General features: G+C 44.7%; 1 protein-coding gene across 2 annotated transcripts in view; it reads left to right on the forward strand.

The window, feature by feature from the left end:
• The window catches only part of Bmerb1 (bMERB domain containing 1), a 106,490-nt gene that overhangs the window by 71,450 nt on the left and 17,269 nt on the right, over window positions 1–17,771 (forward strand). For both annotated transcript variants that reach the window (XM_028858396.2, XM_028858397.2), the window contains exon 3: window positions 10,111–10,184. In XM_028858396.2, the coding sequence (XP_028714229.1) occupies window positions 10,111–10,184 (74 nt within the window). The remainder of the gene's footprint in view (window positions 1–10,110; window positions 10,185–17,771) is intronic.

A 17,771-nucleotide genomic window follows, 5' to 3' on the forward strand; every position in this document is an offset into this window, starting at 1 on the left:
GATTTCTCCATTTTCTTTATGTGTGCATTTAGTGCTATGAGTTTTCTTCTTAGCACTGCTTTCATAGTGTCCCATAAGTTTGGGTATGTTGTACTTTGGTTTTCATTGAATTTTAGGAAATACTTAATTTCTTTCTTTACTTTTTCCTTGACCCATTGGTGATTCATTTGGGCATTATTCAGTTTCCATGAGATTGTAGGTTTTCTGTAGTTTTTGTTGTTGCTGAAATCTAACTTTAAGGCATGGTGGTCCAATAAGATACAAGAGGTTATTCCAATGTTTTTGTATCTGTTGAGATTTGCTTTGTGACTGAGCATGTGTCCAATTTTAGAGAGGGTCCCATGGGGTGCTGAGAAAAAGGTATATTCCTTTGTGTTAGGGTGGAATGGTCTGCAAATATCTATTAAGTCCATTTGAGTCATAATTTCTGTTAGGTCCCTTATTTCTTTGTAAAGTTTCTGTCTGGCAGATCTATCCAGTGGTGAAAGTGGGGTGTTGAAATCTCCCACTACTAGTGTGTGGTGTTTGATGTGTGATTTAAGCTTTAGTAATGTTTCTTTTACAAATGTGGGTGCCCTTGTATTTGGAACATAAATGTTCAGAATTGAGACTTCATCTTGGTGGATTTTCCCTGTGATAAATATATAATGTTCTTCCTCATTTCTTTTGATTGATTTTAGTTTGAAGTCTATTTTATTAGATACTAGGATAGCTACACCAGCTTACTTCCTAAGTGCATTTGATTGGTAAGTCTTTTCCCAGCCTTTTACTCTGAGATAGTGTCTGTCTTTGAAGTTAAGGTGTGTTTCTTGTATGCAGCAGAAGGATGGATTCTGTTTTCATATCCATTCTGTTAGCCTGTGTCATTTTATAGGCGAATTGAGACCTTGATACTAAGGGATATTAATGACCAGTGATTGTCTATTCCTGTTATTTTTTTGGTGGTAATGTTGTGTGTTTCACTTCTTTGGTATTTGTTGGTGTGGGATTATCTATTGCCTGTGTTTTCATGGGTGTATCTAACTTCCTTAGATTGGATTTTTTCCTTTTATTTTATTTTACAGTACCATTCAGTTCTACATATCAGCCACAGATTCCCTTGTTCTCCCCTCTCCTGCCCCCCTCCCTCCCCTTCTCCCCAGCCCACCCCCCCATTCCTACCTCCTCCAGGGCAAAGCCTCCCCTGAGGGCTGAGATCGACCTGCTAGACTCAGTCCAGGCAGGTCCAGTCCCCTCCTCCCAGACTGAGCCAACCATCCCTGCATAAGCCCCAGGTTTCAAACAGCCAACTCATGCAATGAGCACAGGACCCGGTACCATTGCCTAGATGCCCAACTGGATCAGGCCCTCTGAATAGGTGAGACAGTTGATTGGCTTAGATTGAATTTTTTTCCGTCTAGTGCTTTCTGTAGGGCTGGATTTGTGGATATGTATTGTTTAAATCTGGTTTTATCATGGAATATTTTGCTTACTCTGTCTATGGCAATTGAGAGTTTTGCTGGATATAATAGTCTGGGTTGGCATCCATGGTCTTTTAATATCTGCATAATGTCTTTCCAGGACCTTCTGCTTTTCAGAGTCTCCATTGAGAAGTCAGGTGTTATTCTGATGGGTTTGCCTTTCTTTGTTACTTTTCCTTTGCAGCTCTTAATATTTTTTTTTTCATTCTATATGTTTAGTGGTTTGATAATCATGTGGCAAGGGGACTTTTTTTTTTTTGGATCCAGTCTATTTGGTGTTCTGTAAGCTTCTTATATCTTCATAGGCATTTCTTTCTTTAGGTTGGGAAAGTTTTCTTCTATGATTTTGTTGAATATATTTTCTGTGCCTTTGAGTTGGTTTTCTTCTCCTTCTATCCCTCTTACTCTTAGGTTTAGTCTTTTCATGGTGTCCCAAATTTCCTGGATGTTTTGTGTTATGACTTTCTTTTTTAAAGAAATTGAGGGTTTTTTTTGTTTTGTTTTGTTTTTAAGATTTATTTATTTATTATGTATACAGCATGTATGACTGCAGGCCAGAAGAGGGCACCACATCTCATTACAGATGGTTGTGAGCCACCATGTGGTTGCTGGGAATTGAACTCAGGACCTCTGGAAGAGCAGTCAGTGCTCTTAACCTCTGAGCCATCTCTCCAGCCCCGTGTTATGACTTTTTGGCTTTAGTATTTTCTTTGACTGACGAATCTATTTCCTCTATCATATCTTCAACGTCAAAGATTCTCTCTTCCATCTCTTGCATTCTGTTGGTTATGCTTACGTCTGCAGTTCCTGTTCATTTACTCAGATTTTCCATTTCCAGTATTCCCTCAGTTTGTGTCTTCTTTATTGCCTGAGATTTCAGTTTTCAAATCTTGCTAAGAAAACCCACCTCTTAGACTTACCCCTAGGGCATTATTTATTCACTTACTTATTTACTTATTTATTTTGGTTTTTTTGGAGATAGATAATCCTTGCTGTCCTGGAACTCACTATGTAGACTAGGCTAGCCTCAAACTCCCAGATATCTGCCTGGGTGTATTACCACACCTGGCCTGATCCTGGGCCTTCTAAAAGGCTCATGAGTACAACAAAGAAAAGGGGATCTGGGTGACATATGCACATAGTGTTACAGTGGCAATTGTCCCAGATAATGTTCTCTAGAATCTCGCCAGCTGTATGATCTTGGTTGACTGACTTAACCTCTGTAAGACTGCTAGAAAGAATGGGAATGTGTGCCCTATAGGCAGTGAGCATTGTCCTAGACAGTGCTGGGACCAGATACAGGCTGGTAGGACATTGTCAACTATGTGTTAGCTTTTGTTGGTGTCAGTGTGAAAGATGGGTGGATTTTGGCAGTGGGGATGTAGCATGTAGGAGAGAAGACAAGGCATTGGCAGGAAGTCTTGGCAAGTGATTGACCATGGAAGGCATGGGGGGAGGCAGCGACTTCAAGAGCTCATTGACAGAATGCAAAGCTACATTACTCGAACTACCAGTGTTTAACTGGGTTTCTTCCAGAGTGACTCACTGCCTTTGATAGATGTTATTATCCTCCTGGTGTCTCTCTCATAAGATCTGAAAATTTCCACTTGCATTGGAAGCTCTAAGCTTTGTTCAATGGAATCCAGGACTATGTGTTCTTCTCTGTGACCACCTGACAGCTTGTCTGCTTTTTAAAAAAAAAATCACATATTGATTGAGATGTGCCACGCAGGAAACAGAACTCAAATCCTTTAAGGAGGGCAGTCTGTTTGGGGAAACACAAAAGCTGAGCTATCATGAAAGAGAGGAACTAAACCAGCCTGGGAACGTAGAGAAGGCTCCAGAAGGAGGCACTGGGCTGTTTTGAAGGCTGCACAGGAATTAGTTTGAGCAGCAAAGGTGCTATGACTTAGGAAATGTTTGGTCAAAGACTGGGAAGATGTGGGGCCATAACTCATAGGCTTGTAGAACAGCTACTGGGCCATAACTCAAGCACTCTGAGGCAGAAGAAGCTAGGGAATGGAGGAGCTGAGATGACTGTGGTTATATTGGTCTCCAAAGAAAGGAGTTGCTCATGAAATTAAAACATAAAACCTTTCAAAGTTATCCAGACAGGAGCTGGGTGGGTCAGGTAGCTCAATGGCCATGCTCAAGCATTTATCTAGCTTGAACATGGCCCTGGATTCCATCTCTAGCGCCATACATGCACACACACACACACACACACACACACACACACACACACACACACACATTATTATGATTATTATTGTTGTTGTTCATAGCGATAATACAAATTTGAAAATTAAATAACACAAACTTATTGTAAAAATAAAAATAAAAAAACTAGAGAAGGGAATAGGGAATAGCTTGGTCAGCAGATTGTTTGCCATGTAACCATGAATACCTGAGTTCAGTCACCAGCAACCATGTGAAAAAAAAAAAAACAGGTGCAGCATTGCAGTCTTATAATCCCAGTGCAGGGAAGGTGCAAACAGGATTTGGGGCTTACTGACCAGCCAATCTAACCCAATCAGTGAGCTCCTGGTTCACTGAGAGACTTTTTCTCAAAAACTAAGGTAGTCCCTCCTCTCCCAGGCTCAAGGAACATCTCAGAAGAGTGGGTGGATAAAATGTAAGGGGTGGAGGATGGGAAGGAGTGCTGTGAGATGCTCTCTTCTGGAAATCACCTGGCTGTTGCACCCATAAACTCGCTACAGCTCTGGTAAGTTCTTACCTACACAAGAGCAAGCCAACAAGATCAGCCAGTATTCTAGCAGGTAGCACTAAATAGACTTAGTAGGTTTTGAGAGAGAGAGAGAGAGAGAGAGAGAGAGAGAGAGAGAGAGAGAGAGAGAGAGAGAGAACATGAAGGCAGGAGGTGGATGCGTTAGAGTTGAGATGGATATGATCAATGTATACATGCATAAAATTTCCAAAGAACAAATGGAAGATAAAAATAAAAAGTTGGTAGGCTGCTGCCTAGGTTGATAAAAACACCTGTCAAGCAAGCATGAATACCTGGATTTGAATCCCTATCTAAGTAAAAAGCTAGGTGCGGTGGCACACAACTGTAACCCCAGAGGAGGCAGAGACAGACAGAGCTTCTGTGAAGCTCATTGACCAGCCTGCCTAGCCAGACTGAGGTTCAGTGAGAGACCTTGCCTCAAAAAAATAAGGTGAAAAGTAATCAAGGAAGATATCCAGCCTTGACCTCTGGCACATCCATTCTTGCATAGACACACACACACACACACACACACACACACACACACACACACACACACACGAATACAGTCCCTAAAGACATATCCAACATACACACAAATACAGTCCCCCCAAAAGACATATTCAACACACACACACACACACACACACACACACACACACACACACACACACCCTCAGAGAAGCTAAGAAGCTAATGAAGGAAGTAAGTATTCTTTCACAATAATGTAACACTGTGAATAGAGCCTCCTTTTCTCTTTTTGTGCAGATGCACCTTACAGAATGGGACAGTGATCTTTCCTGTGAGCTGCTTTCATGTGGTTTACTCTCCCACACTGCTAGTGTCTTCAGAGAACTCTACTTCATGCCTCTGCACCATAATTTGCTTCAGCCATGCTCTGCTGTTGGACATCCACTTGCTTCCTTTTTTTCTCTTATAAACAGGCGGCAGCAGTCACAACTACATTTTCACATGCCTATAAGCTTCCTGGGATAAAAATTCATAAACAGTAGAAAGACTAAAGGATTTAACTGTCTTCAAAGTGTTGGCATGGATTGCCAGTGTTTGTTCACTGAACAGCTCCACAGCTCTTGTGTATGCTCATGACTGTGCATGCATGGAGGTCAGGAAACAACTTGCCAGACTCATTCTTCTCTTTCAACTGCGTGGGTCCCAGGTATCATGTTGGTAGCAAAGCCCTTTACCCACTGAGCCATTGTACTAGCCCATCTGCCTTTTCACTGATGTCCTCCCAACTCTCATACAACTGGAAATTCTTCCACATGGCACTCCTCAGGAGTGAGAAGATAAGGAGGCTGGGATATCCCACCATTATCAGAATAGCCTCAGAGGCTAACCACAGCTTACAAAGTCTGACTAAGCCCCTGTCTTCATCTGTGTTGTTCCACCATAACAAGACAGAGATTAGAGAGGTCATAAAGAAAACAATTAGCAGACACAGTAGTATATACCCTATAATCTCAGCACTCAGGTGGCTATAGAGTGAGGTCCCCTATTCATTAAAAAACATAAGAAATTAGCTTCACACCCAAGTCACAGTCTCCCATATCACTGATTAGGTTGCATTTTTAAAAAAGATATTTATATTCTTGAAGTTCTGGCTGCTGGAAAATCTCTGGAGAGGCGAGTGAGCGTGGCTAAGGCTGACAGGCAAAAATTACTGGAAATAAGGTTTAGTTGGGAACCAAATCCAGGCTGGGAGGCGTTGAAAAGGGCCACACCCTTCTGACTGAATCACCTCTCCCATAAGACAATTACATTTCAATGACTGCTAAATCTTAACACAAATTGTGGAGGGAACATTTGAAGCATAAAAGATTCTTAGATGGGGCTGGCAAGGTGGCTTAATGGTTACAAGCACTGGTTGCTCTTCTAGAGGACCCAGTGACACCCACATGGCAGCTCACAACTATCTATAACTCCAGTACCAAGGAATCCAATGCCCTCTTCTGGCCTCCATGGACACCAGGTACACACATGGTAGACAGACATTCAAGCAGGCAAGACATGCATACATGTAAAATAAAAGGTAAACTAAATTTAAAAGTTTAAAGTTCATATACACCACATACACACAAAAGAATCAAAACTCAGTCTAGAATATTCTTTCAAGAAAGAGTAAGCTGTTCTCAAGGGGATATGGTGTTGTTTTGGGGAATAAGTGTCTCATCCAGGAAAGATCTGTTCACAACCCAGGAGACAATGGAGATTAAGACAGAGATCATTTAAAAAGCCCCAGGGAGGAAACTGATAGCTGGGCCTTCAAGGATGTCCCAGGGGCATCTCTTTCCTCTCTGTACCCTGGCCCCTAGCATGATGCTGGTAAATGGCTGGGCCAGGGCTCCCGGGAGACTTGTCCATACATCAGCACAGTGTTATCAGGGATACTTACATGTCTAGTGTGCTGGGTATTGAACCCAGGTTGTCAGGTTTGGCTGAAGGCATGTTCAAAGGTTTGTCTCCTACATGATTCTAGAGCCAGCCAAGTTGACAGTATTAACCATCACAGCTTCTAAATGGCATTCTGTCCTCTGAGTGTGTGTTGCACCTTCTCAGGCTACTCCATTTCCTCAAGCCAAATTGTTCTGACGTGTGAATGTGGGTGTTGGCTTAGCCTTGGCCAGATGTGCTGGTTAGGGCTTCTAATACTGTGATAAACACTGTGACCAAAAGCAGCTTGGGGGTTGGTTCACCTCACAGTTGTAGTCTAGGGAAGTCAAGTAGGAACTGAAGCAGAGGCCGTGGAGGAATGCTTACCAGCTTACTTCCCATGACTTACTCAGCTCGATTTCTTATACCATCCAGGACCATCTGTCCAGGGTGCACTGCCTACAGTGGTCTGGGCCCTCCCACATCAATCATCAATCAGGAAAATGCCCCCCCACTTGCCCACAGGCCAATCCTGTGGAGACATTTCCTCAGCTGAAGTCCCTTCTTTAGATAACTCTACCTTGTGTCAAGCTGACATAAAAACTAGCCAGCACACTAGACATGCAAGCATCAGTGTTATCCCTGGAGTGCTGATGTGCTGGCAAGTCTCCAGGGAGCCCTGGCCCAGTCATTTCCCAGCATCACGCTGAAGTTATTGTCTGACTTCCACAGATGTGCTGTGACACTCATACACGTGTACCCCCACACACATGCATACATACACACATACATTCATATAAAGGTAGATGGTAAATAAATGAAAAACAAAACAAAGATGAAGGTAGTGAGACTTGGAGACTTGGGGAAGTGAAGTCCCTGGTGCATGGCTTTTGGTTCCCCAGCTCTAGCTTCTCTCTATCTCTGTCTGTCTCTGTTTCTATTTCTGTCTCTATCTCATTTTCAATAAAATATCTGAGTTTTGAGTTTTAACTGGGTATTGCTGACCTTCAACTTGACTGACAGTTCAGACTAGATCCTTCTCTGTTGTGGAGCACTTTTCTATACACTGGCAGGTGTTTAGCAACACCCTGGGGCCTCATTCAGTAGCAACACTGTCTACCCAAAGGAGTTGTAATAGCACGTATGTCTCCAGCCATATCAGTTGTTCTTAGAGATCATATCACCCCATTAAGGATCATAATTTAGCTGGATTTCTATTAGTTGGGGATTCCAGAGACCTCCAGCTGAATACTTGCTGGGAGAAACCTCTTGTGGGATATTCACTATAGAAGACTGCTCAGACATGGGTTTAAGTCAATAGAAAGTCTTAATTAGTCCACTGGCAACTACACGGAGTATTTGGGATCACAGTGTAGCATTGAACCTTTTTCAGGATGAGCTTTTAAGCACAAAAAACCATGTTCTGGGTTAACATACTTCTGTTAACCAGAACAGTTAGCCAGAAATGGAACTACAGAAGCCAAAAGGCAAGGTTAGTACATTTAGAGACTTTCTCAGAACTATGGACTTTGATAGATTAAGACTTTGTTTTCATTTTAGCAGGTGGTGCTGTCTACAGATGAGTTTTATGGCCTGAATGGTATTTCTGTCATGGAGGCAGTTGTGCTAAGGTCTAGGAGTCTACTAAGGTGTGGGGCCCTGTTACAAACCAGCAGGCAGCCTATGCCCTTCTGGCAAGCCCTGGCCCATTCAAGGTGACCTGCTAGGATATTCTAGGCAGAGTCTTGAAAAAGGCCTGGCATGCTTCTGGCATGAAGAGATGCAGACTGAATCCTTGCCCTGGTCCTGGGATCTCAGGAGTGGGGTGAAAACTGGGGGCATCTGAGGTCAGCCACAGGTGGGCCCACACTGTTCTGTGGTCACACTTCGGGAAGGAACTGCAGGCTGAGGCTTTTGGTAAAGGTGTGGTGATGAGTAGGCAGGTGGTCGGAGTCAGACTCCAGAGAGTAAGGCTCTAGTCCTGATCCTGTGTAACTTGTGGTCCAGCTAAGTCCCTTAACTTAAGTTTACATTGGTAGCTTCTCTATACCTCTTCCCAGGATGGGAAGGCCAACACAGAGTGCTGTTTCCAAAAAGACCCATCCTCCCTTCATCTGCTGCCTTGTTCTTCAGAGCACCAGAATCAAACCCAGGGCTTTGAGCATGCTGGGAGAGTATTCTACCCACTGAGCTACAGTCTTGGGCCAGAGTTAATTTTTTTAATAACACACACCCTACTATGACACACAGCAGAATTGTAGGGAAGCCCAGTTTAAACATACCCCTGGAAGGAATTTGTAAATTCCTATAGAAATATAAATGTTCATATTGGTTGACCAGTGGCTTGCTTGTCTAGGAATTTATCACAGAAAAACCTAGATGTGAGCAGTGCATCAATCACTGTATAGCAACATAGTGTGATACTGTGCATACACACACACACACACACACACACACACACACACACACACACACACACACACATCAGTTGACTTGCATTACTAACAGGAAACCATGCCCAAGATGTATTATTAAATAGAATTACATATAATTTGATGTAAAAAGATATATAAAGAAAAGAGAGCAAATTGCTGAAATATTCTGTATAGTAACAATGTCATATGATATTTGTAACCAGCATATTTTTAAACCTGTAAGAATCAATACTAAACTAGAGGCATGAGTAATACTCTGATTCAGTTTGTGTCTGGAAGCTTCAGAACTTGGAAGTGGATGATCAGTCCACAAGTCAGCCCCTGGGTATCAATGGTACAAAACCCAGAATCCAAGAGGTGAAAATTTTGGAGTTATATTTAAGGGCAGTGGGAAGGAGACAAAGAAACAGAGAGAGACAGATCAAGAAAAGACAGAGACAAATAGTGACAGAGAGAGTGGACAACCCCCTACTTCTTCCTTTTCATCCTCTTCCCCTATCACCTCCAGCTGACTAGATGTTGCCTACAAGAGGGCAGGACTTCCTTAAACAGTTCAGTGACTCACAAGCCAGCCTCTGGGGACATTGTCACAGACTGTTGTGGTTTAAATGTAAACTATCCCTAATGTCAGGCTTATATGTTTGACCCCAGCTGGTGGTACTGTTGTGGAAGGTTATGTGATTTTGGAAATATGGGGTCTAGCTAGCTGTGGGGGCAGGCCTAGAGGTTCTACATGCCAGGTTTCTGCCCAAGCTCTGTTTCCTAGTCTGACTGTGTAAAAGTAGCTTTCAGGCTCACATGGCCACAGAGCTGCCGGGTGGACTGTAGTCCCGAGGACTGTGAGCCTAAACAACCCCTCCCCCTAAGTTACTTGTAAGTCCGGTATTCTGTCACAGCAAGGAGAAAAGTGACGAAGACACAGACTTATTCAGAAACAGGCTGGTCACTGATCACCCAGGCCTCCTTCAATCAAGTTAAGCAGTCAGTATAGCCCTTGGAAGGGGCATCCACTCGCACCAGCTGCCTGTGTTTAAACCAGGCTAATGCTGATGTATGTTCTGCTGAAGTAACTTATTGTGTGTCCCCTCCCCCACAGGATGGATGACATTCAGCTCTGCAAGGACATCATGGACCTGAAGCAGGAGCTGCAGAACTTGGTTGCCATTCCAGGTAATGTGAGTGATTGCACCCTCTTTTAGCCACTGCCTAGGGCTCTTCATCTGCCCTCTGTACCCATGTGTCGGGCTGACCAACAGGTAGGACTGAGGCAGGACTGGTCCGGCCGGTCTCTCCTGGGGCTGAGCAGGATGGTGAGTGTCGACAACCCAGACCTCCCCTGTCCACCAGAGAGAAGCACACTGAGCTGGGAGTCTTGTCAAAGCAGGAACTCATTTTATCACATCAGGAGTGGACTTATATAAGTTGGGGTGATGAGGGATGGGGTGAGTATAGCAGGCCACTGAGATGATGCCATCTCAGCAGTTACTAGGCAGAGGCAATTCTAGGTCAGGTTGAGCTGAGTCACTCATATGTGGGAGTCATGTCTGAAGACAGGTCGCCAAACTCGAGCTAGGCTCAGGAAGTTATACTAGGCCTCATGCCCAGGCCTTATGGGGGCCAACATCTCCCCCTTTTGTTTTTTGTAAGATATAGCCCCTGTGTTAGGTTGTCTCCCACTTGGAGATCTTACCCGTCATCCAGTACCATGTATCATAAATAGGAGGGGGAGGTCACTCCATGACCTGTCATAGGTTGTCTCAGCCCGCTTGAGAGCTTACCCGTCATTGGTCAAGTGGAGAGCAGAAGAAGTGCGCTCAAAGGAGGATACCCAGCCATGGGAGGGACCAGACTCCTGAGTGGCTAATCTTTGGTAGTGTACCTCAATCTGATTTATCTTAATTGCCTCTAATCTCTGGTGGATAAATTGTGTGGACTTATAGAACACACAAGCTCCAATGGTGAAGAGGAAAATAAGGAGAAGGAAGGGTTCAAGGAGGGGAAGTAGGTAGGGTAAGAATCCATGAAGACCTGTCCATAGAGGACTGTCTTGAAATTCCTACCGTCTCCTTTCTAGGTCTTTCTGGAGCCTCTTTCTCTTATCCTGGATAATCCCCGACTTGTTAGTGTAGAAGCAGCATTTTTCCTGTAACAACAAAGGCCCCCCTTTTCTGAAGTTAGCAGATCTAACCCCCTCCTATTCTGGAGGACTACTTCAGCCAGAGTCTAACTGACTCTGCAGGTCAAGAATGGTGCTATAAATGGCTTTTACATCATCAATTAACTGAGTGGATAATTTCCTAAAAAGATGTGAGGACAGGCCTATCCCCCATGGCTCCTGTGGCCATGCCTGCAGTTATTCCCAGTCCAGCAAGGAGCGGTATCATTTGAATGGCCCTCTTAGACCTTCCTCCTATGTAGTCAAAAGAGGGTACTGGAAGAGCCTCATCATTGGGGACATCTGCATCTGGTATCAGCATGGCAGGGGCACAAAGGCCTGTCCATGACCCAGGGAGAAAGCTACAAGCCATTCCTCCTCAGCACAAAAAACCATTCCCATGGAGGGACATATCTCCTTGGGGGGGGGGGCGGTGCTAGTGTGGTTTCCAGCACAAAAGAAAGATGAGACCTGGCCCACATCAATGGCATCCATACTATTTTGTGGTGGAGCCCAGAGACAGGAAATTAGTGGGCAAAACATGGAGGGGTTGCACCTTAATAGGCAGGGTAGGGGAACAGCCTGGTGGGGGGATGGTAGAGGAAACATCAATTTCAAAAAAGGTAAGGATGGAATGGGAAACATTAACAGGCAATGCCAGTGGTCATGGTGGCCCCAGGCAAAGGCAGAGCCAACAATTCTCAGCAAGGGAGGGATTGGTCTGATTGAGCATGGAGAAATATGTCTTCAGGATGGCCTGGGTATCAGCATTGAGGTTAAGATCACCTTTCTGATCAGGGAGGGCTGAGGGGTGATAGAAGAGCTTGGGGAATTCAGATTTAAGCAATTATTCCACTCTCTTTTGGATCTGTAACTCCTACAACTGGTCCTGCACTCCCCCACCATCAGAGTAACCCATGGGGGCCTCCAATTCCCAGTAAACATGGTCACTGGAGTGGCCAAAACAGGGTTTAGTTCCCCACTGGATGCCTTCCAAACAGAACCAAAAGTACCTGAATGGCCAATACCATTTCTGGTGGTGATCCAGTAGGTCTTATTATCAGTCTTTCTAATGCATTCACACACCATGGTGTAGCAGGTGGCATGCATGGATTGGTAAAATGAGGTGCAGGGTCAGGGCCCAGGTTTGCCATTTATCGTAGGTATGATTTTAGGCTTTTCTACCCACACCCATTTATGTGAGGCAGATTCAATAATGGTGGTGCTGGTATGAATACTGAGGCATGCAACTTTACCACCACAATCTACTGTGCTAATCAGCTGTCCAGAGTATGGTGAGGCCTTGAACACTCCACCACCCCAATCACAGGGTTTTCCATATATCAAGTTCAGGGTTTCTTGTGCATCATAATGACCCCCAAACCCTTTTTCACCGGGCTGGGCAGTCAACATCAGCATCAGGACAAGCAACAGCATCCGCATCTTTGGTTGTTTCTGAGGAAGAAGCAAAAAGACTACCCTCTGGGGTAGAACACTCCCTGGAGCCGTCATTATCATTGTCCCCTTGTTGGGGTAAATATTTGAGGTCTCTGGCCAGTACCCAGATCTGAACCCTCTTCCTGCAGTGAGGAGTGAGTCCGGCCCTCTCCAGGCCCCAATTAAGGGGTCCCTCCACTTGATCCAAATGGTACTATAAGTAACCAAGGAGGACCAATGTTTTTGAAAAGGAGACAAAAATTTATCTTCCTTAGAAAAATTTAAAATATTTAAGGTTAATAATGCCTTTCTTAGTTGATCATGACTCCCCCTTTTGTTTTGTAATTTGGACTTAAGTGTTTGGTTGAATCTTTCCATAATGGCCTGACCCCAAGGATTATAGGGGATGCCAGTAGAATGATAAATCTTCCAGGTGTGTAGGAAATTTACAAAGGCTTTGCCAATAAAGCATGGGTCATTATCTGTTTTGATTTGATTTGAAACATGCTTGGATTTTTCCCCAGCATGAGCTGATGCCCAACAGGCATGGGAGAAAGTATCTACAGAAAGAAAAACATATTTAAGTTTTCCAAATGGGGAATAGTGTGTGACATCAATCTGCCAGAGATGATTGGGGTGAAGTCCTCGGGGATTGCACCCCATCTTTTGGAGGGGAGGGATTTGAAGGAAGGGCTGACAAGACTTGGAGGTCTGGACAGTTTTTTTGAGATCTTTAATCGGTACCCGAGGAAACTTATGTTTCAGGCCTCTCCAGTTAACATGGGTAAGTAGGTGGAAATCTGTGGCCTCAGTAACAGTATTACATTGAGGCATTGAAGCCAGATGGTCAGCCAACTGATTTCCTTTGGAGAGAAATCCTGGCAAATTTTAGTGACCTCTAAGATGTTGTAAATAAATGGGATTGAGTCTCTGTTTAAGTAAAGAGTGAGCCTGAATCATAAGAGGAGAAATGGGATTGGAATCTAATTTAATATGGGCTTCAGCCAGGTTAGGCAAAAGATTTACAACATACAGGCTATCAGAGAATAGATTAAATGTCTGCGATATGGAATCTAGCGCCATAACAGCAGCAAACAGTTCCTTAAACTGTGCAGACCCCTCCACCTCTCAGGAGATTGTTTTTATAGGTATAGGTTCCTCTCCTCATCCAAGGGGTGGGAACACAACTAGGGAGCCCCCCAAGCATCCCCTGTCGGTAAACACCATAAGAAAATTGGGGTTTGGGCAAGGCAAAAAAATTCTAGGGGGCCTCTACTCCAGACGGGAGAAGGAACTCATCCATTTATAAGGGCCATAATGTCAATCAGCCTTCTCTGGAAACCCCTCAAGGGCTATGGCAATTCTGCTATTATTTCTTTGGGGTCAGGTAAAGTCAGTAATTTTAAATGGAACAATAACAGAATGAGGTTCTGTGCCAAATATCCTGGCAGGAATATGCAATTGGCTACCTGGTTGATCAGGGAGTAAACCCAGGGGCTCCACCCACCGAGAGGTGAACACAATGAATGGGCTCTTGTGCTAACAGCACAGTGCATAAGGTTTCCCCAGGAAAAATACACAGGGAGACAGGCAGGCCAGGGTTGAATCTCCTTAGGGGCACTGTATCAATGGTTTGTTGAACCTGTTGCAAGATTTGCAAATGGCGGGAGGATAAGGTAATCTGGATAAAAGATCAAGGCCCTTAAGGAGTTCATTTAAAGGGGTTTACTGCTCTGTGGGCACAGAGATCCATGACCTCAGCCAATTTATTTCTCCCAGCATCTTTTGAAGCTGAGTTAAGGTATAGGTCCCTTGAATAAGTAACTGGTGTTTAGCTGGAGAAACTGTATTAAGGGACAGGAGAGCACCCAGAATTTTAAATGAGAGAATGGACTGTACTTTATCTGGAGCCACCCTAAAATTATGATCTTTAAAGATGGTAAGGAAATTAGTGGTCCTGAAGGCCCGTCAAAGTGGGGCTTCCTAGAATAATATCATCCATGTAAATATAAAATAAAATGTTGGGGCATCCCATTAGGGAGGAAAAAATATGTGACATAAAGTACTGACACATAGTGGGGCTGTTAGCCATCCCCTGGGGCAAAGTGGTCCATTTGAACCTTAAGTCCGGGCCCTGGAAATTGGTAGAGGGCAGGGAGAATGCAAACTTCTCCATATCATCTGGATGTAATGGAATAGAGAAAAAACAATCCTTAATATCAATAATAGTCAGATAATAGGTATTAGGGATGGCAGATATCCAGGGAAGTCCCCTTTGGGGGATCCCAAATGGGATCATTCTTTCATTAATTTTTCTTAATTCATGTAGGAATCTCCAGGAACCATTAGCCTTTTTTTTTTTTTTTTTTTTTTTTTAAATAACAAAAACAATAGAGTTCCAGCGGCTGGTGGACAGCCGAACATGCCCCAAGGACAATTGTTGTTTAACCAGAGCATCAAGCTGTTGTAATTTTTTTTTTTTTTTTAAAGATTTATTTATTATGTATACAGTATTCTGCCTGCATGTGTCCCTGCAGGCCAGAAGAGGGCACCAGATCTCATTACAGATGGTTGTGAGCCACCATGTGGTTGCTGGGAATTGAACTCAGGACCTTTGGGAGAGCAGTCAGTGCTCTTAACCACTGAGCCATCTCTCCAGCCCCAAGCTGTTGTAATTTAAAGGATAGTAGAGGCCATTGCTCAACCCATACAGGTTCCCCAGGTGTCCACTGAATCTTTGGCACCAGGGGGCGAGCAGTGGCCCTTAGGATTGGGGGTGAACCTGGGAAAAGTCTCATCTGAGCTTCTCAAAATAGGGATCATCCCTGTAATTGGGGTGAGTTTCCCACCCCTCCTCAAACTGCTGTTGGTACTCTTCTGTGTTAAGCACGTCCTGATATGGGGCCTTATGGTCGGTGGTGATAAAGGTCTCAGCTTCCCCAAGGATGTCCAGGCCAAAAAGGTTGTCAGTTACACCAGGAACCACAAGGGGGTGCACCTCCCAATAATTACCATCGGGGTCGGTCCAGGACAACCAATTAGCTGTCTCCCATGACATAGAATGCCCCCTCTCCTCCCACACACACACGCCAAGCACGTGGGGTCCGGGAACCAACCGCCAAGAGGAGAGGATTTCCTCCTTTCGGATAACCGTATGGTCAGCCCCAGTGTCTATGATAAAATTAAAGGTTTTTCCTTCAATGGTTAGGGTCATCTTGGGCCTCAATCCAAGCACCAAGGGTACAGTCCAGTGGGCTTTGACCACCTCTTTCCTCTTATTTAACAGGGCTGGGGATCACCCCTGGGGGAGTTTAAAGGCACCCTTGGAGGTTGAATTTAGATCTACAGTCTTTGGCCCAGTGGAACCCCTTCTTACACCTGGGGCATGGGGTGTGGGGCAGGCCCGATTGGGGAGGAGCCATGGAGGCACCCTTAACATGGTTAGGACACTCTTTTAAAATGGCCTTCCCGCCCCCCACAACTGAAGCAGGGCCGTTTTCCCCCATGGAGACTAAGGTTATCTGTTCACTATTAGCTGCCAGCATGGCTACGGCCATGGTTTGAGCCTGGTGAGAAGTAGAGCCAACATCTCGGGAGGCCACAATCCATTTACTAATGCCCTGATCTCTCAATCCAGCACAGGCAAGCTTATGATCAGTGTTCATGCCGTCCCACACCAACATTTTAACAAATTTATCCCTCAGCTCTCCTGGAGGAAACTTTCTCTGGAGGCTCTTACTGACGTCACTAAGTCCTCGCCTGATCTCTGATGGACCCCAGCTATAGTAGCCTCTGTGGGGCCTTCATTCAATTTTTTTCCAAGCAGCTATCCCAAGTGCCCTAACTTGATCTTGATAGGGGGCAGGGATGATGGCCTGCTGGAGGCCAGTGGAGTACAGGTTGGAGGTACCAGACAGCATCTCAAAGGTGATTGGGATTTGAGGGTTGGCCGCTTGATTTCTCTCTGCCTGGACCCTGCACTCTAGATAGAAGGCATCCCATATCAAGTAGAGGGGTCCAGAGAGGACTGCTTTGGCGAGGGTCTTCCAATCCTGATTGGTCAAGGCTTGATGAGCCAGATCCAGAAGAACAGTCTCAGCCCAAGGGGACTATGGCCTGTCCTCTGAAATGGCCTTTTTAAGGTCCTTAAGGTCCTGAGCCTCCCAGGGAAACCAGGCAAGGGGGCGATTGCCGCCAGGGTTAATATTAACAGGAAAGAGGCCAGTCACATTCCCTGGGACCGCACCCCACCCAGAGCAGGGCAGAGGTGCAGACAGATTTGGGGGAATGGAATGCAAGACGGAGGGGGTGAGGAATGGATTGGTAGGGGTAGCGGATGTTGAAGGGTTCTTTGAAGGCTGGGGGGTGTGTGTGTGTGGTGGTGGTGGTGGTGGTGGTGGTGGTGTGTGTGTGATCCAAGGGATCAAGAGATGGAGACAAGGAGCCAGATGAGCCAGGCTGACTCAGGGATTTTTGGTTTGGGTGTGGCCTGAGTTTTTATGTCTCATTTCTCTCTGGGGACTATGGGGATCCAGCCCCTTGATAGTCCCCTCCCAGGGTCCAGGAAAAATATATAACCAGCTGATAATTAATCTTTGATGAAAAAAATTAATCTATGTACATGAAACTCCTTAGTCCATATACTTTATTATTCTTTCAGTTCTCTCTTTACAAGCTTCTATTCTGCTCTCATTTTTAGCTCCTTTCTTGCCTGATTTCTCTCTACATGTATCTGCTATCCCCTCTAGTTTTTATCTAAATTCCTTCATTTTAGTTCTGCCCCTTCTAGGTTCTCATCCATCTAGTTCTTTCCCATACTGGTTCCTCTCCCATCTCCTTCTCTCTCATTTTGTTCTTCCCCATCTGGCTTTTTCTCATCTTCCATTTCATCCCTCTAGTACTCTCTTCTTGCCCTTTAATCTAGTTCTTCCCTGTCTCAGTTTGTTTCTCTCCAATTCTTATCCATCTAGTTCTTCCATTCTCTTTTCTCCTCTCTGTCTCCTTATTATCTCAGTACTCCCTAAGTCTCTCAGGAATCCAGTTATAAACACAAGCAATATCAATCCTCTGGATGAGCAAGGTCACCAGGGTTGAATTCTTTGGGGTCATAAAGGCAGGTAAGAATTTTCCTCAGGCAGTGACCACCAGGCTTTCTTTTACAATCC

This window comes from Peromyscus leucopus, chromosome 8b, assembly GCF_004664715.2.
Source record: "Peromyscus leucopus breed LL Stock chromosome 8b, UCI_PerLeu_2.1, whole genome shotgun sequence".
Taxonomy (NCBI): Eukaryota; Metazoa; Chordata; class Mammalia; order Rodentia; family Cricetidae; genus Peromyscus; species Peromyscus leucopus.